Genomic DNA, 27,431 nt, shown 5'->3' with positions numbered 1-27,431 from the left:
TCTCAGTGCCCTTACTACGTCCAGGTGGTGCAGTAGTTTTTCCTTTTTGTGTACTGGATTTGGACAAAAGGAGGGCAAAACGATTTCCTCATTAATATGAAACTGAGAGACTACTTTTGGTAAAAACTCGGGTGATGGTCTTAGTACCACTTTGTCCTGGTGGAAGGCCATATATGGTGTTTGTATAGACAATGCCGCTAGTTCTGAGACCCTCCGGATCGATGTGATAGCGACGAGGAATGCCACCTTCCAGGTTAGTAACCGCATAGGAATTTCCTTGAGCGGCTCAAATGGCTGGTCCGTAATAGTGTCTAACACGAGATTGAGCTCCCAAGTTTGGACCGGAGGCTTAAACGGGGGTGTTGTATGGGCAACTCCTTGCAGGAATGTCCGTACTGCCATCCTGTTTGCAATTGGTCTTTGGAACAGTACCGTTAGTGCTGATACCTGGCCCCTCAGCGATCCTACCCTTAATCCTACTTCAAGGCCTGATTGTAGGAATGCAAGAATTCTGGACACCGAAAATTGCATTGGTTGTAAACGCCTCTCCTCGCACCAGATGAAGAAGCGCTTCCAGACTCTATAGTAGATTGCTGACGAGGCTGCTTTTCTGGCTCGTATCATTGTCTGGATGACAGTCTCCGCATAACCTTTCCTTCTCAACACCTCGATCTCAACGGCCAGGCCGTCAAATGTAGAGACCTGGAATCCGGGTGAACAAAAGGCTCCGGAAGGTGCCACGGTGTGTCGAACAGCATTTCTATGATGGCCCGTCTTGCTCCTTCTTGGCCAATTTGGTGCTACCAATATCGCTGGTCGCCCTTCCTGCTTGATTTTTCCCAGGATCCTCGGTATGAGCGGGATTGGTGGGAATACGTATAGGAGTTTGTACTCCTTCCACGGAATTGTCAGGGCATCGGTTGCCGCTGCCTGTGGGTCCCGGGCTCGGGACACAAATGGGCGTATCTTGCAGTTTAACCGTGACGCCATGAGGTCCACATCTGGTGTGCCCCATTTCAGGCATATCGTTTGAAAGATTTCTGGATGCAGGCCCCATTCGCCGGGGTCTATCCTTTCCCGGCTTAGGTAATCCGCCATCCAGTTTTCTACTCCGGGGATGTACACCGCGGATATTGAGCTTAGATGCCTCTCTGTCCATGTTAGTATGGCTGCTACCTCGCTCATTACCGACGAGCTCCGTGTCCCACCTTGCCGGTTGATATAGGCCACCGCTGTGGTGTTGTCCGTCTGGATGCGTACGCTTTTTCTCTCGAGACTGGGCCCGAAGTGTCGGAGCGTCCGGTAGATAGCTCGCAGCTCTAGAATGTTTATGTGAAGCCTTGCCTCTCTTTGTGACCAGACTCCTTGAACCGATTGGTCCCTCAGTGTTCCGCCCCAACCCGAAAGGCTGGCGTTCGTCGTCACTACTGTCCATCGCCTGGGGCCCAACAGTCGCCCTGCCTGAAGCCTGCCAGGTCTCAGCCACCATTTCAGTGACCCTCGGACCTGAGGGGTTATCTGGATCTGCTGTTCCAGGGTCAGCCGGGACCCATTCCAGCGTGACAGTATCAGGTGTTGTAACATCCTTGATCGGAACTGAGCGAAGGGGATTGCCTCGAATGCTGCCACCATCTGGCCAAGGATAGCCATGCAGTATCTGATGGTCAGTGGTTTCCCCTGCCTTAAAGACCGGACGCCCTGCCGGAGCTTGTGTGCCTTTGCTTGAGGTAGCAGGATCCGGGAGGCTGGTGTCGAATATCATGCCCAGAAATTGCAGACGTTGCGTTGGTATTAGACATGACTTTTCGTGGTTCACTATCCAGCCGAATTCTTCTAGGGTTTTTATCGTGACGTTCAGGCTCCTGACGTTGTCGTCCCATGATGGTGCTTTTATTAGTATGTCGTCTAGGTATGGAATAGCCGCTATACCTTCCGCATGAACTAGCGCCATCACTGCTGCTAGTACCTTCGTGAAAACTCTTGGCTACGTAGAGAGGCCGAATGGCAGTGCCGTAAACTGAAAGTGCCTTCCCTGTGTTTCGAAGCGGAGGAATTTCTGATGTGTTTCCCGAATTGGGATATGAAGGTAGGCGTCCTTGATATCTATCGAGGACAGAAATTCCCCCGGCTGCATGGATGTTATCACGGACTTGACTGACTCCATCCGGAAATGTTTTGTCCTGACGAATCGATTCAACCTCCTTAAGTCCAGGACCGGTCTCACTCTGCCGTCCTTTTTGGGTACTAGAAAAAGGTTCGAGTAAAACCCCTGCCTCTCCTGGGCTCCTGGCACTGGTTTCACAACCCCTTGTGCCAGTAGGTTCTGTACTGCTTGTTGTAGGCTGGCTACCCCTTCCGGGGTGGACGGCACTCTGGACTTGCAGAAAAAATTCCGTGGGAGGGTCGTGAATTCGATTGAGTACCCGGATGTCACAATCTCCTGTACCCACTTGTCGTTCACGCGCCTCCCCCATGTCTCCCAAAATTGGGAGAGCCTGCCCCCCACCCTGGTGACACTGGGTGGGGGCAGTGTCTCATGCCACGCTTTTTGGTCCCGCCATTTTCGATGTTCCGGGTCGGGATCGCCACGTCTGTTTTGTTTTAAATGAGCGGCCCCTCTTTGACTCTGTAGGGGTTCTCGCAGAGTGGGACCACTGCCCCGACCCTGGGCGGGATGGAAAGCGCCGAAAGGGCCTAAAGAACGGCTTCTTTTTTAACGGGGCCTTCTCCTTTCTTGCCGGCATTTGCGGTAGTGACGTCCTCTTGCCGCCTGTGGCGTCCTTTATCATGTCATCCAGTTTGGGGCCGAATAGCCTGTCTCCTTCAAACGGCAATTTCGTTAGCGCTATCTTGGACGCTGTATCCGCTGACCAGCTCTTCAGCCAGAGTGTTCTCCTTGTCGCTACCGATGCGGCGGACGCCCGGGCCACAAATTTGGCTGCGTCAAGCTGAGCTGTGCATACAAACTTATTTGCCTGTATGATATTATCTGTCAGCTCGAGCAACTCACTTGGTGGAGCGCCTGCTATGATGTCTTTTCGTAATTGTTTGGCCCAGGCTGTGGACGCCTTACTGACCCATGCAGCCGCAAATATCGGTTGCAAGGCTGTGCCTGTGGCCTGAAACACTGTTTTTGCCAAGGTGTCCAGCTTCCTGTCTTGCAGGTTAGCTAGCGTCGCTACTTCGGCTGTGGGCAATGCTGTGCTCCTAGCTAGTCATGACACGGGTGGGTCGACTACTGGAGGTACCGCCCAACCCTTTTTCAAGCCCCCTGGGAACGGGTAAGTAATTTCCCAAGTTTTCCCGGGTTGCCTGAATTTTTTATCCGGGTTCTGCCACTCCTTGTTAAGGGCTTCCGAGAAATCCGGGTGGTCCGGAAAGACCTGTCGTGATTTCCTCTGCCGTCTAAACGACACCGTGGACGGGGCCGTCTCTACTGTTTCCTCCGTAACCTGGAGGGTTTCCCTTACGGATATTACCAGGCTATCCATTAGGCTGGCTAGGCGTGACACTTGTTCTTCGTCTAGTTCAGACACTGACGAGGCACCAGAGCGGTCGTAGTCTTCCGACCCGCTGCCCTCACCTGCCGTTTGGGCCGTGTCATGGGATGCCCGAGAGCAAGACGCTCGTGGGGACTCATGGTGAGCCCGGGCCTGTCTTGTAGAATACCGGGATCGCGACGAGTGCATTGATCTATGGTACGTATGCACGGATTCCCTGGAGCCGTGAGAGCCGCGAGAGTCCCCGGACCGCCTGGGCTTGGGGGACCTATCTGACCTCCTGGTGCGTCGTGATCTCCGGGGGGAGTCCTCGCTACTGCGGGACCTCCTTCTTTTGCGCGTCCTCCCTCGTGCGTATTCCGAGGAGGACGCGTCGGAGCTGAGCTCTAACCGGCGTAAAATTGCCGCAGAGGATGAGGCCAGGCCGGAAACGGCAGCGGCCAGGGACCTTGCCCATTGGGGCTCGGGCCCTGGCTCCACAGGGGCGGCGGGGGGCACCGGAGTCCCTGGGGGAGCGCGTGCCGTGGTACATCCCGCGCAGCGGGGGTCGGTTTGACCGTACGCAAATTTAACGCTGCATGTAGAGCAAGCGTAGTGCTTCACCCTCCCCTTGGCCGGGCTGGAACCCTCTGATCTGGGGTCAGACATGGTAACACAACACAATTTGCAACTGGTGGGTACCGTTTACAGGAATGCCTGCAGGGGAAGGGAGGGGAGGGAGAGGGGAGAACACCGCAAAGTGCTGCCTTGGGCAGGGCTTACCCGGTCTCGCAGCTGTTTGTGCGGTTCCCCCGGTCCAGCTGGAGCCTCTGGTCCTGACGTTTGGATGTTGTCGGGAGTCGACGCGGGTACACACACCCGATCTCGTAGCGTTGGTGACCCGGCAGGCGTTGTGGCAGGGACTTGCTGCGGCGTTGTCACTGCTGCTGGTGCCCGAGACAGGAGGTGCTGCTGCTGTCCGGATGCTTCTCCGCAGCAGAGGGACACTGCAGGGCTGGATGGCTGGACGACTGCTGCTCCGAAGGGCTGCTGCTCAGAAGGGCTGCTGCTGTGGGCTCAGAGAGCTGCACAGTGCCGGGCTCCGGCGTGCAGGCAAGCCAACACGATGTGCTGCAGAGAGTGGCCATTCTTCTTTCTGGCTGCCCCTTTTAAGCTTGCCGCGGTCGGAGGGGGCGTGGCCTGGCCGGGAAGCGTCCCCGTGAACCGGAAGTGATGTCTTCCGGCCGTGACGACGGCGCTCCGCCCCCCGGAGCGCCGCGCCGGAAGTGGCTTGCCGGCCGGCACCCCGGTGTCCTGACCTGCCCTGCTTCTATCCCTGCCAAGGGAGAACTGCCGCCGCTGCTGCCTCTGCCGTCCGGGAGTTGTGCCAGGTAACCTGAGCCTGCTGCCGCCGCCGCCAGCAGGGAGTCCCGAGTGGCTGTTCCATGGTTGTGAATGCTATCCATGTGGGGTCCCAGGTGGAATGCTGCCCTTGCCGCTAGTCCCAAACGGGGTGTTGTCCTGGGAGCCACAGCCTGTCCATGCGTCGACTGCTCCAGCAGTGCTGCCCCCTACGCGTCACCGTCAGACAGTGCGCTACTCCAGGGAGGGGAAGCCCTATGGCTGGCGGGTAACCGACTCAGATGCGCATTGCATGGTCGGGCCCCTTTTTCTTCTCTGGGTGAGACGCTGCAGTAGTGGTGGAGACACCCCCTGCCTGCGTCTCCCCGGGAGGCCAGTAAAGCCAGGGAAAAGCCCCGACTCCCCGGATTCCCGTGCATCGCTCTTTCCACGTCTGCCTCCTAGCAGACACTAAGCTAAAGACTAATTAGCTGAGTGCCTGCAGGGGGGATATAGCCAGCGGGGAGGAGCTAACACTTTTTTGCTTAGTGTCGCCTCCTAGGGCAGTGGCTATATCCCATGGTCTAGGCTGTGGCCCCCAATGATACGGACGAGAAAGACAGATGTCCATCCAGTTAAACCTATTAGCCCCCCATGTTGATCCAGAGGAAGGCAAAACAAACCCAATGAGGTAGAAGCCAATTTTCCCCAGGGTAAAAATCCCTTCCTGACTCCAATCTGACAATCAGAATAATCCCCGGATCACCGACCCTCCTGAAGCTACTAATGATTATAACATATAATACATGGATGGGCTGGCTCCGCCCTTACTACAGCCCTTTTACACCGAACGATTATTGCTGGATGGCGGGAATCTGACCGATAATCATTCAGTGTAAGCGGCCGTACAATCGGAGCGACGAACAATAATTCCTTCTGTGTTCAGTTTATGCAGGAATAAAAATATCAAGCAGCGATCGGTCCGTGTAAACAGGCAGTCGTTCGTGTACGAGGTCCTGATTACTATGAATGGAGGCGGGCGGGCCGAAACGATCCCCAGCCGCCCCACCTCCATTCACTGAGCAATCATCGCTCCGGTGTAAAAGCATAGGAGCGAGCATTGCTGGAACAACTGTCAGACACTTTTGCGCCAAACAGTCCTGCCACGCAGAAGGGCGCTCAGTGACTCCCTGCATCAAGGGTCGTATAATCTATGATCTTCCTATTTTGGGTGGAAACGTTTCATGGCTCAACATGTGGGTGTCCTACACATACACTACCTGAATCACAGTACTTGGATAAGGACTCTTCAAGGGGCGGAACCGGGAGCGGAGGGAGCGAGTCCTGGTACTGAAATGTCCTCTCTTCTACAGACCCAAACACGTGATTCTCCATGACGAGTGAGAGCCAATCATCTGCAGGGAGAGATGGAGAAACCAATATAAGTGACGTTACAATGTGATAGAATGAAGATGCCGCAATGCTCTGCCCTACGGATAATCTCAAATAAAGATTATTATTATTATTATTATCTTGCCTTGCTGAATCTCTTAAGTCTAGCTGGTCTTTTGTAAGCATTACACCCCTCCCCCCATGTATATCTTCTGTATCTCACTACATCCTAAGGGCCCGTTCACAGGGGCGTACTTTCTGTCCACATTTCATCAGTATTTTTTTATGGATGTACTACAGACAGCATACAAACGTCATTGATTTGCATACTCTACTAACAATCCCATGATGCATTAGCATAGCATCACATGAGCAGCTAGAGCAAGTACCATCTCTGCCTGCTGGGAGGACACTGCCATTACCTGCTATATTCTGTATTCATCTACATAGACTACATGCCATAATTATACAATCAAGAGGAGCTATGATCTCCTTAGTTATAACTGTGTGACAGGAGCCTATGATCATCGCCAGTAACTGTGATGGGAGCTTCTGTATTTCCTTCCCCTAAAGAGCCTGTGTGGTAGGGTCCATGTAATATCATCACACAAGAATTATGTGACTGAGAAACAGACACCTTGAGAAAACATAAAGCCAAGTCATTCTCAGAAGGTCAGAATGAGATCACATGACTCACCTGCTGAGAATGAGTAACTAACCAAGGTGATACTAGCCGACTTATTACCAAAAAGAAAAATAAACTTTTCAATGGAATGGCCCTTTAAATTTGGTAGACTGAACTGCAGCTTTAGACTAAATACACCCCCCAGAGGGGTCTTCCTGCTACGGGAACAAGTTACGTTTGTGTCTTGCTCTCTAGATAAGCTTTTAATAACACCAAGAATTTCCCTGAAATTCCTCCCGCTGCGGCACAATCAGGCAGCGTTTTCACCGCGGCTGCAGTTATTGCACTCAAGCTTCCTCAAATCCTGGACCAAAGAGGGCAGCCATGTCTCTCAATCTCCTCACAACGAAAGGAATGTGCCAGAGAGCTCCTAAAAACTGATAAAGGGGAACTCCGGAAGGAACAATAGATACTTACATCATGTTTATAGCTCACCCCCCCCCCCAGACAAACCATAAAGGAGAACACTATGCAAGAAAACGGGCATCCGTGACATCAGTGCCCTGCAGCCACAGCCGACATCCGCACAGCACAGAGTCAGCGCTGGTCTGGGTATCTGCTTCCACCCCACTTCAACTGTTAAGGCCCATTTACACGGTCTGATGATCGTTCAAAGATCGCTCCAACGGCAGTCTGAGTGACAGTAGTGACAGTTGAGTAGCTACTCAACTACTTAATAGCAATTAAGTGTGCAAATGAAGCCTTCCCTAAATGTAGTTAATGGCCCCAGGCTCTTATCTGCACTCAGATCCTTTGTTCTCCACAGGGAAACAATGCTATCAGCACTCCCTGTTGAGAACTGCTGATAAGGCTGAAGGCCGATTTTTAGGTTGGACTGAATTTAACGATCAGCTGGCAGTGCACGAACCATGCATGATGGGCGCACATTTACATGCAACGATTTTTGCTAAAACGATCCTCTTTTAGTGTTTTTTAGCGATCATCGTTCCGTGTAAATGGGCCTCTAGGCTAGCTACATGTGGCCAAGAGCGATATCGGGCCGTGAAACTCTGCCTAATATCAACCGCTCGTGAACATGCGATTCACCCGCGGATGTGAGGCATATTTTTTTGTCGTAAATGCCTCACATCACTTCAGTAACGTCGTGTACCACTGGCATGGCTTCCAGCTGCATCAGAAGATCAGCGCTTCCTATCATTGTCAATGGAAGACCTCAAATCGTAATGGCGTGCACATGGCACGCTGTACGAGGAGTCCTCCTGACCCACTAAAAACCACAGGCGATGCGTTCTGAGGAACACGGAAATATAGACCGTGCCACAATGTACATGGCTCCATTCAAAGAATGGGGTTCATATTGGTGCGGGATTTTCTTGAGTGATTTTCTTGGCCGTGTGAAGGCAACCTTTCACGCAGGACATATTTGGCGCACGATTTCTACAGCAGAAAATCAGCAGCGACTATACAGCCAGTCCGCAGCGGCCAAAACCAAACGTTAACGGTGCCGATCTGCAATATACAGCTGAAAATGACCATCCAGGCATGAACGGACCTGCTGCGGATTCAGATTCCGCGGCGTATATAAAATATGTTGCGGATTTCCGGTGGACTATTTCCGCTCCACGCTTTGCATCAATTCCGTAGCGTTTACGGCCCGCTAAAGGCGGCTGTGGGGCAAGTTCACATGGCGCAAGTCGCTGTGGCATTTTCCACGTGAATTCCATCTGTGAGAACCGTGTCACGACCTCCGGCTCTCTGCTGTGGTTTTCGGAGTGGATCGGCACGTGGATTTAGCGCCGTCAATGTGCGGCATTTCGATACGTTTCCACGTCCAGAAGCGATATGACCCGCATTAACGTGGAAATGTGATTTTTTTTTCCGGATTGAGATACCAGCACAAAGCGGCGGGTCAGACACAGTTATTGCAGGCAGAATTCATGCAGAAAATTACGCAGAATCCAATGCCGATTCTTCTGCACTGATCCCGCCTCCAGAAGGCGGAGCTAGGCAAATATTTGTCAGGATGTGCAGGCAGATAGCGCCCTTCACAATGGGCCTGTCTGCCTGCAGCATTGCTGGTGCGGCCTCCACATCAAGAACCGCCATGCCACTTCTCTTCCACGTAGATTTGTAATATGATGTGGATCTGCCAGAGAATTCAGGCGGCAAAACGCAGCAAAAATCCGCCATGTGTACATATGGGGTGCATAAGGGGTGCACAAGGGGTACACAAGGGGTGCACAAGGGGTGCACAAGGGGTGCACAAGGGGTGTTCACACCGCGGGCTCAGTTGTTGGAATCAGTGCCAAAATCCATGTGTCACAGTCATTAAAATGAGAGCTGTGCTGTGATTGGTTGTTATATATTATACTGAGGTAACATGAAAGCTGTGCTGTGATTGGTTGTTATATATTATACCGCTGAGGTAACATGAAAGCTGCGCTGTGATTGGTTGTTATATATTATACTGCTGAGGTAACATGAAAGCTGAGCTGTGATTGGTTGTTATATATTATACCGCTGAGGTAACATGAAAGCTGCGCTGTGATTGGTTGTTATATATTATACTGAGGTAACATGAAAGCTGCGCTGTGATTGGTTGTTATATATTATACTGCTGAGGTAACATGAAAGCTGCGCTGTGATTGGTTGTTATATATTATACTGAGGTAACATGAAAGCTGTGCTGTGATTGGTTGTTATATATTATACTGCTGAGGTAACATGAAAGCTGCGCTGTGATTGGTTGTTATATATTATACTGCTGAGGTAACATGAAAGCTGTGCTGTGATTGGTTGTTATATATTATACTGCTGAGGTAACATGAAAGCTACTCTGTGATTGGTTGTTATATATTATACTGAGGTAACATGAAAGCTGCGCTGTGATTGGTTGTTATATATTATACTGCTGAGGTAACATGAAAGCTGCACTGTGATTGGTTGTTATATATTATACTGAGGTAACATGAAAGCTGCACTGTGATTGGTTGTTATATAGTATACTGAGGTAACATGAAAGCTGTGCTGTGATTGGTTGTTATATATTATACTGAGGTAACATGAAAGCTGTGCTGTGATTGGTTGTTATATATTATACTGAGGTAACATGAAAGCTGCGCTGTGATTGGTTGTTATATATTATACTGAGGTAACATGAAAGCTGCGCTGTGATTGGTTGTTATATATTATACTGCTGAGGTAACATGAAAGCTGTGCTGTGATTGGTTGTTATATATTATACTGAGGTAACATGAAAGCTGCGCTGTGATTGGTTGTTATATATTATACTGAGGTAACATGAAAGCTGCGCTGTGATTGGTTGTTATATATTATACTGAGGTAACATGAAAGCTGCGCTGTGATTGGTTGTTATATATTATACTGCTGAGGTAACATGAAAGCTGCGCTGTGATTGGTTGTTATATATTATACCACTGAGGTAACATGAAAGCTGCACTGTGATTGGTTGTTATATATTATACTGAGGTAACATGAAAGCTGCGCTGTGATTGGTTGTTATATATTATACTGAGGTAACATGAAAGCTGCACTGTGATTGGTTGTTATATATTATACCGCTGAGGTAACATGAAAGCTGCGTTGTGATTGGTTGTTATATATTATACTGCTGAGGTAACATGAAAGCTGTGCTGTGATTGGTTGTTATATATTATACTGCTGAGGTAACATGAAAGCTGTGCTGTGATTGGTTGTTATATATTATACTGCTGAGGTAACATGAAAGCTGCGCTGTGATTGGTTGTTATATATTATACCGCTGAGGTAACATGAAAGCTACGTTGTGATTGGTTGTTATATATTATACTGCTGAGGTAACATGAAAGCTGCGCTGTGATTGGTTGTTATATATTATACTGCTGAGGTAACATGAAAGCTGCGCTGTGATTGGTTGTTATATATTATACTGCTGAGGTAACATGAAAGCTGCACTGTGATTGGTTGTTATATATTATACCGCTGAGGTAACATGAAAGCTGTGCTGTGATTGGTTGTTATATATTATACCGCTGAGGTAACATGAAAGCTGTGCTGTGATTGGTTGTTATATATTATACTGCTGAGGTAACATGAAAGCTGTGCTGTGATTGGTTGTTATATATTATACATATTAACCCATACTATGCACGCTCTCGCTACAGTATGAGATTACATCCAGCCGGAGAATATCTTGTCTTTACGAACGACTGTGCTCAAACAAATTGCAGCATGGCTCCGGCCTTGCTGAGATCTGTGGTACCCTCCACTTGGAATGAGTCCCTGGACAGGGAGTTCCCGGACTTATCGCTCACCTGGTGGAGCCTTGCCTGTTAATACTTCTCCGGGTGCCCCTCCTGCAGTTCCCTGCAGGCAGCTTTGGCGCGGTGTCCGTGTGCCCAATGACACGTGGAGAGGAGCCGGCCAGAGCCACGCATTATGCGCTCTCGCTATAGGCATCCAGCCGGAGAAGATCTCGTCTTGCAAACTAATTGCAGCATGGCTGCGGCCGTGCTGAGGCCTGTAGTACCCTTCATGTGGAAGTAGTACCCGCACAGGGAGCCTCGGACTCATCGCCCATCAGGTCTGTTACAGACCGGGTTGGGCCTTGCCTAGCGGCTAGCTCTTTGAGGGGTGCTGCCCGCGGTTCTCGACAGGCAGCCTTAGCGCAGTGTCCATGTCCATGACTGCAGGCGAGAGGAACGTGCCACGTGTGCATCCAGCCATGTACAGACTGGTTATCAGCAGTACTCCGGGCCTGCTGACACCGGTAGTTCCTCCCATGGGGAAGGAGTACTGGGCACAAGAAGTTCACAGACATACTGTTTTTTTGTAATTTTTTTCTACACTCCGGTATCGGGGAGCCGTACCTGACAGCTAGCTCCCCTATGGTGGCCGGTCTGCACGGTCCTTGCAGGCAGCTTTAGCCCTGTCCTCACTTACAGCAGTAGACACGGGCCGGGGCCGCCCGGGGCCGCATACTATGTGCACTCACGCCGCTATGGGGGATGGACATCCAGTCAGGATATATCGTCTTATCTACGTATAGTGGTGGGGGGTTCCTCCTCCAACAGGGGGCGGTTGATCCATAAACCAGCTCCCCTCCGGTCAGCTCTGACATGCTAAATCACTATGGGCCCGGTCCTTCTGGCAGCCTCGGAACCAAACCAGCATCCGTGGCTTTCTAGGAGGACGGGGCGGCAGGCTCAGTCAGCCGTGCCAATGCGGACGTGGGTCACTAGGCGGAAGGTTACAGAGGGCTGTAAACTGACCGGGTGCGGAGGGGATTTTCCTTTTCCCACCTTTGGGGACTGCTTTGGACGCCCCACGGTCTTTGCTGTGTCCCCCAATGACACGAGCCAGAAAAGAGGATTTTTTACTCGCGGTAAGATCCCTTTCTCGTCATTGGGGGACACAGCACCCGCCCCGCCACGTTCTTTATATGACACCGTTGGTTTCCTGACCCGGACCCGGTTCTGTAAGTCGCACATGGTGCTGTGTTTGCATTACAGTTACAACCTTTGTGTCATATTACTGACTATTGTTGTCTCTCCGTTCCCGCATGGCGGCTCCTACTGCTGGCAGACAAGCTGATTAGCCGGGTGTCAGCAGGAGGGATATAGCCAGCGGGCGGAGCTGACACTTCTTGTGCTTAGTGTCGCCTCCTAGTGGCAGTTGCGGTATCCCACGGTCTTTGCTGTGTCCCCCAATGAGGAGAAAGAGATTTTACGGTTAGAAAAAAAATCCTGTTATTCCGCTCGCAGAAGAAAAAAACTGCAGCATGCTCTACTGTGCTGTGGACTCCACGCCATCCGACCCGCAGTCCATCCGCAATTCACATTACAGGTGGGCAGCGGGCACTCGCGTCATCACCTAGCGACAGCATGGGAAAAACAAATATTTAAAAGAGAAAATCTGTACTGCGCATGACCGACTGCGAGGGTCCACGGTTACAGAAACAGTAGGTGCGCGATGCCGCCGGCCGGGGTTAGAGTCAGCATGCGGAATCCGGCTCGCGGTGTGCAGCCGGCCTCACCCACAGCAGCATTTCTATATTGTCATGCCCCCTTGTGCCATTTTCATTGTTTTACCTCGTTTTTGCTCCGTCATGTAGAGCAGGCTGCTGCCTGGAAACCGTCAACAAGCAGGCTGTCAGCAATGACATGCATTCTTGCTGTACAAAGAGCAGCACAGCATGTGTGTCTAACGAGCGACCGCTGTACCATGGAGAATGATGTTAGGATGCGATCACGCAGCGCTGGCGGCACGCCAGATCCGGGCGCGCTCCGCCGATAAGACTTGCTAATAAAATATTTACAGATGTCAGTAACAAATGTCTCCTGGCGTAAACTGAACTCTGCCCGGGTGTAATCTACACAGGGGGGACAGAATCTGCCCGGGTGTAATCTACACAGGGGGGACAGAATCTGCCCGGGTGTAATCTACACAGGGGGGACAGAATCTGCCCGGGTGTAATCTACACAGGGGGGACAGAATCTGCCCGGGTGTAATCTACACAGGGGGGACAGAATCTGCCCGGGTGTAATCTACACAGGGGGGACAGAATCTGCCCGGGTGTAATCTACACAGGGGGGACAGAATCTGCCCGGGTGTAATCTACACAGGGGGGACAGAATCTGCGCGGGTGTAATCTACACAGGGGGGACAGAATCTGCACGGGTGTAATCTACACAGGGGGGACAGAATCTGCCCGGGTGTAATCTACACAGGGGGGACAGAATCTGCCCGGGTGTAATCTACACAGGGGGGACAGTATCTGCGCGGTCGGTGCCTTTTACACGGATCGTTAAAACGAGTGAAAATGAATGCTGATCGTCGGGTGTAAACATGGCAGCGGCCGCGCCAAACTGCTGCGCTCGGCAAACCAAAAAAAAAAATCATTATTTGATTTCCATTCCGTCTAATCCGCCGCCGTCCAACCATTCGCAGACTGGAGGGGCGGGGTGAATGTCTGTCAGGGCGCGGCGCTGCCATAGGCTGCTGGCAAACAAAAGCGGGTTTTTAATGCACCAACAAAGTGCTGTACTGCGGGCCGTTAAACCATCGGAAGGCCGCCACGAAGAGCGCCGCAGGAACTGCGCAAACCTTGAGGGTCACTCGCTTTTACCATCGCCCGTAGAGCGCCCCGAGACGCTGCCGCTTCTTTCCGCAACAAACGCCATGCGCACTCCTGCATATGCTGCCTCTAACTATGAAGGAGCGCTCCCTTGTATCTACCGTTAGGCCGGTCTCATGTGACCAGATTTAAATTGCGGATTCCCCGCTCGCTGTCCGTGCGGAGGATCCCCATTTAACCCCTTGGTGACAGCCGGTTTGTGCCTTAATGACCAACCAATTTTTTAGTTTTCTTCATTGTCTCATTCCAGGAGCCGCAGCTTTTTGATTTTGCCGTGGCCGGGCTTGTTGTTTACGGGACTTCTTGTATTTTCTAATAGCATCATTTTTGAGTACATATTATGTATTGTATAACTTTTATTAACTTTTTGGGGGTGGATTGGGGGGAAAAAAGAGATTCTGCCTTTTTTTTTTTGGATTACAATTCTACAGCATTGGGTGTGCAGCATGAATTACACGATGACATCCCTCCTCTTCTCATTCTTCTGCACGTTTCCAGCGATACCAGGTTTACACAGTGGGGGTGGGGGTTTCTTATTTTTTTGCTATTTTTCAAACACAAAAAAACACTTTTTAAGATTTGGTTTTGTGTTGCTGCATTTCAAGAGCCATAGCAGTTTTACTATTTCATCGGCTGAGCTCTATGAGCTCCTTTTTCTTATGGCAGGCACTCTGTGGGTTGAATAACATACTAACTTCCTTCTCAGTCATTACGAACGCAGCGATACAACATGAGATATATATATATTTTTTTTTTACATAGTAAGGGCTTATTCACAGGAGCGTTTATCAGCCACCGTTCACACTGCTGGCTAAGATACGCTACCATCTGAGCTGTCTTTCCCCCTTCCCATCCCGCTCTGGCTGTTTGCAATGGGAGGGGGCAAGGCTAAGCTCCACCCCCTCCTGTTACAGGCTGTGGACAAGGGGCGGGACCCCTCAATCATATTGTATGACTCTGATGGGTGACAGAGGGAGCCTCCTCTTAGAACTGCTTGTAAAGGGTTAAATAGCGGGAATCTAAGGTTTCTTCAGGCTCCACTATTAGAGGAAGTGCCGGCTGTCATATTTGAAAACCGAGCACCTGCTTCCCCCGACACAGGACGTCCATGCCGGGCTTCTAATGCAGCGCCGTCAAAAGAGGTATGGGCGGTCGTTAAGGGGTTAATGTACCTGTTCTGTGTTTTTTTTAGTTGTTGGGGGTCTCTTATGGAATACATTTTGGAATCATTGCTCCATCCGCCTGTCGGATCATTTCCACGTTCCGGCATCTAATGTGCCGCCTACGGCTGCGGCTGTATATAGTTTTCGCAGTATAGCGCCTTTTATTTCCACCATCGAGCGGCTTCTGTTCTTTCCACCATTATGTATTCGTATATATACTGCGAGTGTCGGATGAAGCCGGATCTGTCGCTGCACAAAACCCGTATCCCCCCCCCCCTCCCCCCCCCCCCCCCCCTCATCACAACACACAAGTGTAACTTTTTGTATTTCTCATATCGCACATAATGCACCCCGGTGTGATCCCCTCCCTGGTGCATTATGGGAACTATACCCTTAGGATTCATTTCTAAGTGACATGATAAATCCTATGTTGGTGACGCTGTGAGTGGAGTTCCCCTTTAAGTCAGATCTACAATAACAAACAGCCCGTAAAGCGCCGTAGAAAGCTGCAAGAGTCCGGAGACATAAACCCTGCTCCGTTATTTCCCGCCCTCCCGTTACCTGAGCCCAGCTCCGTACACACCGATCACCTTCGTCCTGGACGATATTTTCTATTACCTAACACTACGGAACAGCGAAAGGGACAAACGTGTGCAGCGTGCACTGATTGGACAAACAGATCGGCGCTGTCATTGGAAACCCGTCCCACTGGGCGTGGCCAAGCTCTATCATTGGACGTTTGATGGGATTTATGAGCGTAAACACCACCGCCAGCCAATCACAAGAACGCACGTCGGCGGCCATTTTTGAAAAGGGCAAAGTCCGGGGAACTCAATGTGCCAGTTGGCCAGAAGAGGAGGCAGTCCGTGTAGTTGGCAGGTTGGCATTATGCTACCTGGGTGAAGGCAGCTGACGGCGTTGTGCCCCCGACCTGCGGAGTCCCAGAGTAGGTTATGCCGTATAATGTCATTATCAGCCTTATGTCGTGCCCTAACAGCTGTGCTTGTTGTCTGCTCTGCAGGGGTCGCCGCTGGATTCTATGTCTGACGCATTTCGCTGCTCTGCAGAACTTGGTTGGTGAGTACACGGCGACAAAATGCAGCGCCGCCCCCGAGGCGTGACGCTGGGCAACCCGGTCCTAGGACTGGAAGATGCCAGCGGGCTCCTCAGAACCTTCCGTCTTGGAGGGATGGGTAAGAGGTCGGCGCCTTCTCATTGTGGAAGGCGTTATGATCGTGTCCTTGCATACGTTACCATGTGGCGTATTGCGCTTTTTATTAAGGAGGGGGGGGGGACCCCTGGAGACCCCTCCGGCTTGATAGGTCAGTCGACCATAGCAGGAGTGGCGAACCATCACCTCTTCAGGGGCGCAGTAGGTACGGGGCAGCCATCTGGTACCGTGGGTCGTCTAGCTGTAAAGTGGTGACCAATCTAAACTGGTAACAGCCTGGCACGCACCCGATGGGCGACAGCAGTAGATCTGCGGACCGCACGCTATCTGCGTCGCTGCCCAGCTTTTATTGACCGGCTCTGTTTACATTTGGGTCAGAGTCGCGGCGTGAAATGCCAGACGAAAGAGTTGTGCAGGAAGCGCGCGGACCCCAGTACACTCAGCGGGGTCCGTCAGCAGAGTTTGGCTCTGTTATGAGACGGATCCGGTAATCCAGGGGGATTCTGTTTTCCTGCTCCCATAACAAGAGGGCATCCCCAGGAAAGCCCCACGGTTTGTGGCACAGATGTGTGCTGCTCGGGGACACGGATCGGCTAGCCTGCGCCTCTCGGCCTCCGCCACTTTACAGCGAGTATCTGCCTGTCCCTCTGTTCTTTATTTGCAGGACGCCCCATGCTAGAAGCAATTTCCCCTTCCAGCCGCACTCCAAGCTGCCGCTTGAGCAACCTCTCCAGCCGCCGGCTTTCCTCCACCGTATAGGAGTAGCTGTCACCTGACCCTCTACCACAATGTGGGAAAGCCAGCCGCGTCACCCACTTAAAGGGACAGCACTCCCAAATAGTTACAACACATATAATAAAAACGCTAATTTTCAGCCCTGGAAGAAGGGGTAAAGCCCCCCCCCCCCCCCCCCCGCACAGGGGTAGGGGGAAGACTGTTGGGCTCTTGATTAGGTGCTCATTCACACGGGCGTATGCTGTTTCAGTCCGTGAGGAGTGGATGGATTGCGCTGGGTGTTGCATGTGTTTTTACGTCCTTGTGCTATCTGTGTTTTGTCCATTTTTCATGCGCGCAAAAAAAAAAATTCCAGGACTCCCAATTGATGGCACTGCTTTGTCTTCAGTGTCTCCTGGCGACGCGGGTATCATCCATGTTGGCTTTTTTACACTCCCATAGACAGGGGTGATTTTGGTCCGTGAATACAGACAAGATGGGACATGCACAATATTGGCACCCCATAAAAACATGGGTCCGTATTCATAATAACACGCCCGTGTAAATGGGCCCACCACAGAAGCCCAACAAAGACCATTATCCACATTCACAACTTGCTTTTCATTAGTGAAGCAAGAGTGACGGACGAGGAAGCATAAGGGGCATCGGGCCCACAGGAAGGACGGGTAGTAGTGGGGAGGCTCATGTAGGTGGGGTGGAATAGTCTGCAAAGGCCACATGGCTGGCGGTACCAGATATCTAAAGGGGGGTAAGGGCACAATAGAGGGCGGTCGGTACAGAAGTCCGGGATTAAAGAGTAACTGCACTAAAAAAAAAAAACACCTGACAAGTCCGAGCGATGTGTCAAAAGTTTACATCGGTGCGAGTCTGGGTGCTGAGACCCCTGGCAATCGCTAACATGAAGGGGCACAAGTGCACACCCACGCTCCGCGCCTCGTTTGGCTTCAATTTCAGTCTTCAGCTGCCACGAGGAGCCGGCAACCTACGATGACAACCGAAGCAGCCTAGTGCTGAGGGGAGCGCTGCAGTCCCCTCATTCCAGCCATTAGTGAGGGTCTCGACACTCAGATCCCCACTGATAAAGGTGCAGCTACTCTTTAAAGGAGGCCGGTGAGGGACAGTAGGAGAATTCTGCTTCCGGCCCCCTTTTTACAAGCGGTGTTGTGGTGTTCGGTTTTGTACGGTGGGGTTGCAGCACTTCACACACACGGAGTTGGTAGTTGCGGGCCACAGCGAGATAATCGCACGTTTCTCGTCTGTGGTGGGACACAACTTGCATGGATGCTCCCCGGTCTGCACAGTCTTGGGCCAACAGTTACTGAGGGAAGCCAGTGGAGGTGCATGTGCATCACTAACTTCTCATACATGGCTGGTATGTGGTTCAGATAGACTCCAACAACCATGGAGATTGGCCAGGGTGGACCAATGGGGGTGCGTAGGAACAGCTGGCTCCTAGTCAGTGGAGGGGACAGAAGCTACATGGTGGTCCATGGATCAGACAGAAGCAGGCAACCACGAAACTTGGTTAGAGTGGACCAGTGGTTGCCCGACGGGAGCCAGTAGAGGTGTGTAGGACCAGCTGGCTCATAGTGGGAGCTTCATGGGCAGACGTGCCCATCATGGGAGGTGCTGTAAATAAAGACCAGCTAATGCCACAAATATTTGCCATAACATAAGATAAGCCGGGGGCTTGGGCAGAAAAATGGCAAATGAAGTTCAATGTGGATAAATGTAAGGTTCTGCACATGGGCAGGAGAAACAGATGTCACCTATATACACTAAATGGGGTACAGCTAGGGAAAAGACCTGGGGGTACTAGTGGGCTGTAGACCTAACTGTAGTAACCAATGCCAGTCAGCTGCTGCAGAAGCCACTAAAGTCTTGGGGTGCATTAAAAGAGGTACGAGAACATTATCCTCCCACTATATAAGGCACTTGTCAGGCCTCACGTGTTAGAAATACATTAGTACATAGAGGTCCGGCAGCACTCAAACACAGCTTTCCCAAATGGGCAAGGTAGATATATGCACAGCCACCAGTCAGTGGGATCATGGACCTCCAATCCAGGGTCAGTCCATAACAGTAGGGCAGAGGCGGCAGCATCAAAGGTGTAGGATGAAGTATAAAATCCTTTTATTGCTTCCATATAGTAAAGGGAACGTTCCGCCTCCATGTCTTTTTCAAGCCTTTTACTATATGGAAGCAATAAAAGGATTTTATACTTTATTCTTCACCTTTGATGCTGCCGCCTCGGCCTTAGAAACACATGAGGGGACAATACAAGGATCTCTCCCAGGATCTGTTTACACCCAGCACCGTGACGGTCACAAGAGGGCATCCGCTACGTCTAGAAGAAAGCAGGTTTCATCACCAACACAGAAGGGGGTTCTTTACTGTAAGAGCAGTGAGACTGTGGAACTCTCTGCCTGAGGAAGTGGTGATGGCAGGATCCATAGAGGAGTGTAAGAGGGACTGGATGTCTTTCTAGAGCGGAAGGATATTACAGGATATAGACATTAAATAACCAGCGGCGATGTTACTCCGGGTCTTGCAGACAGGTAGGAACTTTCAATCGTTGATCCAGGGATTATTCTGACTGCCATTATGGAGTCGGGAAGGAAGTTTTCCACCACATGGGATAATTGGCTTCTGCCTCATTGGGGTTTTTTGCCTTCCCCTGGAGCAACAAGGGGGGTGAAAACGGACTGAACTGGATGCATATTTGTAGTTTCCGCTTAGGTTAAGCAGCGCTGCTGATTAGAGCCACCTGATTGGCTCTTCGGCACCATGTGACTACACAGCGTGCACGCGCATTGCCTTCAGCAGCCGTGCACTACACACTACACTTAAGCAGCATGGGGTTAGGTTTAGGGTTAGGTGTAGGGTTAGTTTTAGTGTTTAGGTTTAGGGTTAGGTTTAGGGTTAGGTGTAGGGTTAGGTTTAGGGTTTAGGGTTAGGGTTTAGGGTTAGGTGTAGGGTTACTTTTAGTGTTTAGGGTTAGGTTTAGGGTTAAGGTTAGGTTTAGGTAATCCTAAACCTAACCCTAAACCTAACCCCGTGCTGCTTGAGTGTAGTGTGTAGCGCACGTCTGCTTAAGTGTAGTGTGTAGTGCACGGCTGCTGAAGGCAATGCGCGCGCACGCTGTGTAGTCACGTGCTGCCGAAGAGCCAATCAGGTGGCTCTAATCAGCAGCGCTGCTTAACCTAAGTGAAAACTACAAATATGCGAACTGGATGGACGGAGGGGGGCCGGAGCTCTATTTAATGAGGAGCGCCCTCATACAGGCAGATAACCTATACTATGCTGTTATACATGGTTACTTGCCTATATGAGTAGCTCCTAATTAATTATGACTCCGGCCCGCCTCCGTTGGGCCCCAACGTAACTCTTCATTCATAGTAGAGGCCTCGTTGTTACAACATAAGGTCCATTCTCTCTTTTCTTCGTTTCTAGAGGATGGATAAGCTTGTGAACTGCTTCTATGGACGGCCCGATGCCTTGACCCGACTCTTCTGCTTCCCCTGGGCTGGAGGAGGATCCTTATTTTATGCGCGGTGGGGGGGCTTCTTCGATGAGTCCGTTGAAGGTTTGTATGGTGCAAGTTTTATATTTATACCTATAGGATATATTTAATGAGGTTCCTCTGTAAATGCGTCACATGACTTGTACTGATCCTGAGTTTGGGCCCTTTTCCGCCGGCCGATTAACCCTTCAGATTTCCGCATCCAGCAGGAATCTGCAGGATTAGCGTTCAGTGTAAATTTCCTGACTGGACGACCAATAAGAATTTGTTTATTTCCTGTTCGTTTCTGAACGACTGCCTGTTTCCTGCGAATGAAAGCGGGTTGGCCGGAACAACTTCTCCCGGCTTCTCTAGAAACGCACGGTCAATATGGCCAAGCGGGCATGTGTTCTCAATTTGGAAAGGGAGGAAAGCTGCCGCCAGACTTCTCTAGTGAGGGCTTATCTCTGACGACAAAAAAAGTTTGGAAGTTGAAGTTAACCCCTTCTGGATCAGAGCTTTTTTCATTTTCGTGTTTTTGAAACTTTATCTCCGCCTTTCAAGAGCCACGACTTTTTAACCTTTTCATTGACCTAGCCATAGTCTGGCTTATTTTTTTGCAGAATGAGTTGCATTTTTTTAAATAATATCATCCAATGTTCCATATAATATATGGAAAAACTTTAAAAAACTTTTTTTAAGTTGGAAGAAATAAAAAAAAATGCAATTCCACCTTTTTTTGGGTGGATGGGTTAGTTTTTGCAGCATTCACAGTGCAGTTAAAATGACTTTGAACTTTGTTCTGTGGGTCGGTACGATTACGCTGATACCAAATTCATATAGTTTTTTTTTTTCTACTGTTAAAAAAATCTTTATGATTTTTTTTTTTTTGTTACACCTTTTATATAGTTCCCACAGGGGACTTGAACTTGTGATTATTTGATTGCTTGTACTATATACTGCAATACCTGAGTATTGCAGCATGTAGCATTTTTTTGATGTTGCCTATCATGTTCTGTCCTTTAATAGGCTCTGCGCTGCCATGTTAGCCCATTAGCAACTCCTGATACCATTGCAGGGGGGCCAATGGGGGTCTCTGACTGATTATTCATGCGGTCAGCTTTCAATGCGATATCTTAACCGTTCACTGCCGCTGCGATCAGAGCGAACTCTGATCGCATCATTTACCGGCAGCTGGCAGAAGCAGCTGATAGCTGCCAGGCATGGAGTCAACTTGGCTCCCCTAGCCCTCTCTATATGCCCTTCACCACTGCCTGATGTAAATTTGCCATCAATGGTCATGATGGATGCCCGATCCTTTCTCCTGACATGGAAGAGTTGGCACTCCCCCTACACATAATATAGTCAGCCGCTCTCGCCAAAGTCAGCAGGGTCCACCAACTTTGTTCTTATGTATGTAGGCAACTTGACAGCCTATATTATGCTTCAGAGCTATATTCACAATTCTGCACACAATCCTGCCTTGTTCAGTGTCTGCATAAACTTTGTTCTGGGAATTTGTTTTCTGGAAAGTCTTCTTTCCACCAGAAACTGTACAGTAGTGTAAGCGGATAAACACACCTGATTGGCTGGTTGATCCCAGCCACTAAGATGGTCATATATAATTCCATATTTAACCGTCTTCACCAGTATTGGTTTGCTGTCTTGTAATGTAATATTCGGCTGGCAATAGGCTGGTCCGTACAGGGTTGAACGGTTTGTATCCCCTGCAAGGACCTTCCAGAACAGATCACATGTCCCCCTCAGGTCTGTGTGTAGAGACATGCTTGGCCCTGTCAGGACCGGGAGATTATTCCGATTGGCCAGTTGGAATAAAAACTGTGTGACGCAGCACAAAAAGAATGGAGCCGACTTGTCACACATCCAACCAGAGCCTGGTAGACCTTCAATCCTTCTTCAGGACTCGATCATTTCAAAGGGTTTGTGGCCACCAACATTACCAAACCTTACAGCCTTTTACCTGTGCAGTCATCCAAAGGGTAAGTAAGGGACCTCTTACATGGGGCAGAACATCCCACCACAGCGTTAGAGTATGCCCTCCTACGGGATATTAAGCCCCAAGGTCTGCCCTGCCAACGTACGGATTTTGGGGCAGAATCCTTCTGCCATTCTGCATCGGTTAGGGTTCAGTGACGGTATATTCGGCAGCAAGGATATTCCCTCCGGTGTGAAAGGTCCTTTAAGCGTTCACCAATAAGCTCTGCACTGCTGCCACACCAAAGGGTAACATTACATGTTAAACTGCTGCAATCGATGTGGGCGACTTCAACAACATGGACTGTCGGGTTCAGACGTGCTTGGAGATTGGCAGAGGCCAGCAGTATTCTCTGGCCGACTCTGCGCTCAGCAAGAAGCAGGGTAGTCGCCGTATTCACTCCTGTGTGATATCCTTGGTATGGAACAGATAAAAATGGCAGTGCAGGCATAAGCCACAGATGGCGCTGTATCCAAAGAGTCACGTGGAGGGGTTTATACATGGACAACGCAGGGGGCGGCTCCCTTTAAATGGGCACTTCTAGCGCTTCATTTATCCCGTGGCAGCGCTAAAGAAGTAAACGCTTGCTGCGGGCCAACCTGCCGCACGGCTGTCAGAGAGCCGCGATCGTCCGCAGGGAGCAGCAAACGCACATCTTGTCAATTAGTCTGCATCCTGTTGTGTTTTTTTACTGCAAACTGCCTTTTGTGGAATATCTTGCGTTTTTCTTCCGCAGACTGGGATTGCGAAATTCCGTCTGTTAGAAATCCACAAACGATTCCGCACGACGTCTCTAATTCTGCAGAAGAAGGCTTTTCCGCTGCGACATTTAATCTTGTGGGTTTTAAAAGGTGCGGAATTAAAGCCCCCCTGGGATGGCCTTGTGATGGGGGAGGTCCGCGCCGACTAATAACATCCTGTGTGAAGGGTCCAAGCAGAGGACTTCTTTAACACCTTCATGACTGGAGCCTTTCCCCTTTCTTTAATGTGTTTCCCCGTCCTTCCCTCTTGTTGCAGCAGTAGGGCAGCTCCTCTCTTGTAGGACTGCGGTAGTGGTGTTGGTTTAGTAACGACATGTGACCTTTATTCCGCGGTCCGTACAATTATGGCGATACCAAATAGACTTAATATATGTCATTTATTTATTTAATTTTTTTTTAGATTTTACTCATTTAGTTTTTTCACTGATTGGGCTGTGAGGGCCCGTGTTCGGTGGGGTGAGCTATAGTTGGTACAATATTAGTACAATTTTGGGGTACATACATCTGATGACTTTTGATTCACAGACATGATGTGTGGCAGCCCTGGGGGCCTTCCCTAGGCTCCAGCTACATGCTAGCCCAGTGTTTCCCAACCTTTTCAGCCTTGGGGCACCCCTGGGAAAAAAAATTTTTACAGTGCGGCACCCCGTACCAAAGGGGGTGTGGTCGGGGGCGGGGCTTATTATGACATGATTTTTACCTCCATCATTACGTGTCAGTATCCACACGGGGTTTGTGCAGATTGTTTCCACATCATATGGATGATTTTCAAAATCTCAAACCTGGCCGCCCCCATTATTGCGGACCCGGCTGTTAACCCCCCACCCCATATATTTACCGACTCCTTGCAGATCCGCACTCACTGTGTCCCGGCCGCCAGCTCTACTGTCACGTGTCGCCGGGCCCGGCTCTGTGATGCCGCCGGCTCTCTGGATTAAACAGGCCCAAGCCAATCAGAAGCTAGGGGCGTTAACATTTGTCAAAGCTGCTGTGGCGACATAATACACCAGTACCCAGCCAGAGAGCCGCGGCACACCAATTGGGAATCACTGTGCTAGCCCATCAGCACTCTGCGATCGCCCCAGAGGGTCCCGCTTCGACTGACTGTTTAGACACGCAGACAGCTTTGACTGTGGCATCTATATGGTTAACTGACATGGCCGGAGCTAGTCCCGATCGTGGCAGTTGCCAGCGGCTGATAGCTGCTGGGGCCGGAGTGGAACGGGTTACATGACTCAAACTATGTCTGCTACCATGAACACTTGTAAGTTGTATTCCAGCTCAGCCGTATTCACTTCCATTGAGATGAGCTGCAGTTCTCTGCTTTCACGTGAGATAGGGGCGTGTCTTGCTGACCCTGGGCGGCGCTCACTGCACTCTACGCGTGCGCCAACATTTAATTGGTGGTTAGCAGGCAAAACGGTATTGGTGCGTGATTACGTTAGTTTTGCAATAGGGTGGACTCAATGCTATGTATGAATGGTTGTTCCTCATAATGGCATTTATTGATTCATTGAGGAACTTGATCTGATTGGATGATGCAGGCTGATGATGTCACCAGACTATGGGGTGGGGACTCAATACTATGTATGATTGGTTGTTCCTCACACGTTATATCAGTTCTTATTAGTTCACTGAGAACCTTGATCTGCTTGGATGACGCCGGTTGAGGTTATCAGAGACTATAAATTATCCTTCACTCCCCTATTGGATTGCCATTTGGCCCCAAACCCCTGATGACGTCACTGAGGTGATGAAACATGTTGAGGGGGGGGGGGGCTGATTGTTGCTTTTTAATTTCCATAAACTCAACAATTCCTGCTTGTACACAATAATGGTTAGATAGGCTTATTCCTTCTTTATATACCTAGGAAATATTGGATATAGCGAATATCAGTTAGAGCAGCATGTGGAGGATACGGGTGTTAAATAACCCTTCTTAATGCACACTAATAAAGATTATACCTTTTTAATAAAGGAAGAACATAATCTGGGTTACATAGCCTGCAGTACCAGATCCCAAAATGAGTGAGTTATGCATCCCCTACAAACCCCCAGGGCCTCGGTTGCCATGGAATAGGATCTATGATGACGTCACCGTCGTGATCAGGGGGTGGAGCATGTAACTCACTCACAGACGGACAGGTGGTTGTTAGTAAATTTCCCCCTATCAAAATACTAAGTCTTGCCTTTCTACGATGCGCTTAATAAATGAAGAGGCGCAGACTCCTGCCCACGGGCAATTGTACATAGCAATGCTCCATTCCTGGGACTCAAATTGCGGCATGACAGTTCTCTCCCCTGCTGCGGAATATCACTAGCGATATTCCGCCTCGCCCGTGGACAGGGGGCCTTAAGCGCATCCTGGCAGCTCTGTGCATGTTCTCAGAATGGTTCGCCAGGTCCAACATGACGTATATTTCTGGCATAGTCTACCTCAGCCTCTGGCGTAAATTATACATAAATCTGTCCTTCCAGGGTGGCCAACCCCCCCCCCCCCCCATACATCATCACCCCCCCCCATACACCCTCACCCCACCCCCTCCTGAAAGCCCTTGCCCACTTTCCATAAAAATGTCAGGGCTGGTATAAAGGCAGAAAAAAGTTGCACATTTTTCCCCAAATGCCCGCTTGCGTCTCTTTTATGCAGAAGCTGGTTTATAAATGTGCGTGTGGCCTTGTAGGGCAGATGGGGACAGGGAAACCGGGAGCAGCACATCCCCCGCCGTTGGCTGCCGTCTATCCAGCCCAAATTCTATCCCATCATTGCCTATAATAAGGACTGAGACAAGCCTTAAGTACAGAGTGTCGCGGGCGCGGGCGCAGGGGCTCAGCTCCTTGGTGAGGGCATTGTCTATTACTTTATATCGGCATCCAGAACCGCCAGAAAGCATTTGTGGGGGAAGAAAAGCTGGAGAGGCTTTCACTGAGGTCGCTGGAAGAAGAACAGAATGACGGGGGATCTGGGGCCCACATTAGCATAGGGAACAAAGGAAAGCCGCGGCCCTCCGCATTGGAGTGCCGGTCACATCACATACTCCTCCGGCACAGAAGAGACCCTCTGTTTCCAAGTGAAAAGCAGCCACACTATATCCTGCGGCAGGACACAATGCCCGCCTCTGTGGCACTGCCATCTGCAGCTAATGGTAACAGGTTAAGGTATCCAGTGTATTCAGAGCCGGGCCGCGGCGGGTCACAATACCTGAGAGCACTTACTGTCTGTATGTGAGAGCTTGCCGCATCTCTGGGGACCCCACGCTTCACCGCTCGCCCTTCTGTCACGTTAATGCCATCTCTCTAAGTCTGGCTCGCTCGGACGAGTTTCACGCACAAGTTTCCTCCAATAGCGATAATGACGGAATTCGCACACGTAAATGACACATTGCTTGAAAACTCGCTGCATACCCTATTTTTGAGCCCGTATCGCCCATCGTCTCCTACGCGTGCCATCTGAGTGGTTGTCAGTCGTGGTTTATCAGACCAGTGCCGCGCTCACCCGGGTGAATAGACAACGTATAACAAGCAATATGTCCAACGTTACAGCTCCACACTGGGTCATCCAGCTTTCCTGGAGTCCAGAAGGGTAAATCTGGTGGTCATGCAGCGGTACGACAATAGTGGAGGGGGTAGTCACATGCAGAGTTGGCACAGTTGGCACATTTAACCTATCTTGAGTAAATAACTATCATTCTGAAATCTTGATAAAATGAATTTTAGGGCATCGTCACGAATGGCAGATTTGTTAGGGACCTTTTTTGCAGCACTCTCTGCTGTTGATGACCCCGGGAGCCGATCGCCTTCTGTACGACACCCACCTTATAATAATGCACTCTCAGCGGGATTGCTAAATGTATTCCTACCCCTTTAGATTGCTGTGGGTCAACAGCTTGTTCCTTCCATACCACCCCACCCGTACAGGCCCAGCCCGGTGAGTTGTGGCAATCCCTGTAGGCCAATACACCCTGGTCGCTGTGCTAGAGACCCCTATCCAGTAGCCCTTGGACCCGCAATGGCCTTCAGAACTGCAGCTATTTATTGCATCGTCCATGCATAGGGATCTGAGGACCCGGGGTGGTGGGCTGAGAAAGCGTCTACTCCACCAGTCTGACA

At 50.3% G+C, this 27,431-nt stretch overlaps 2 protein-coding genes across 5 annotated transcripts in view; one reads left to right on the top strand and one right to left on the bottom strand.

The window, feature by feature from the left end:
• Positions 1 to 15,791, bottom strand: part of CROT (carnitine O-octanoyltransferase) — a 56,864-nt gene extending 41,073 nt beyond the window's left edge. Inside the window, exons 1-2 of the mRNA XM_066585604.1 lie at positions 15,718 to 15,791; positions 6,101 to 6,235 (exon numbers count right to left, since the gene is read on the bottom strand). Of these exons, the coding sequence (XP_066441701.1) occupies positions 6,101 to 6,215 (115 nt within the window). The 5' untranslated portion in view covers positions 6,216 to 6,235; positions 15,718 to 15,791. The remainder of the gene's footprint in view (positions 1 to 6,100; positions 6,236 to 15,717) is intronic.
• The window catches only part of OLAH (oleoyl-ACP hydrolase), a 39,119-nt gene continuing 26,732 nt past the window's right edge, over positions 15,045 to 27,431 (top strand). The window contains exons 1-3 of one of the 4 annotated variants that reach the window (XM_066585606.1): positions 15,045 to 15,135; positions 16,178 to 16,233; positions 20,516 to 20,648. In XM_066585606.1, coding sequence (XP_066441703.1) covers positions 20,519 to 20,648 — 130 coding nt within the window. In that variant the 5' untranslated portion in view covers positions 15,045 to 15,135; positions 16,178 to 16,233; positions 20,516 to 20,518. Of the gene's footprint in view, positions 15,136 to 15,970; positions 16,104 to 16,177; positions 16,234 to 20,515; positions 20,649 to 27,431 lie in introns of those variants that run through there. The other 3 variants (XM_066585608.1, XM_066585605.1, XM_066585607.1) reach the window with 3 other exon arrangements.

This window comes from Eleutherodactylus coqui, chromosome 12 (assembly GCF_035609145.1).
Source record: "Eleutherodactylus coqui strain aEleCoq1 chromosome 12, aEleCoq1.hap1, whole genome shotgun sequence".
Taxonomy (NCBI): Eukaryota; Metazoa; Chordata; class Amphibia; order Anura; family Eleutherodactylidae; genus Eleutherodactylus; species Eleutherodactylus coqui.
The sequence above is the reverse complement of the archived record's forward strand: the minus strand, read 5'-3'. Positions and strand labels throughout refer to the sequence as shown.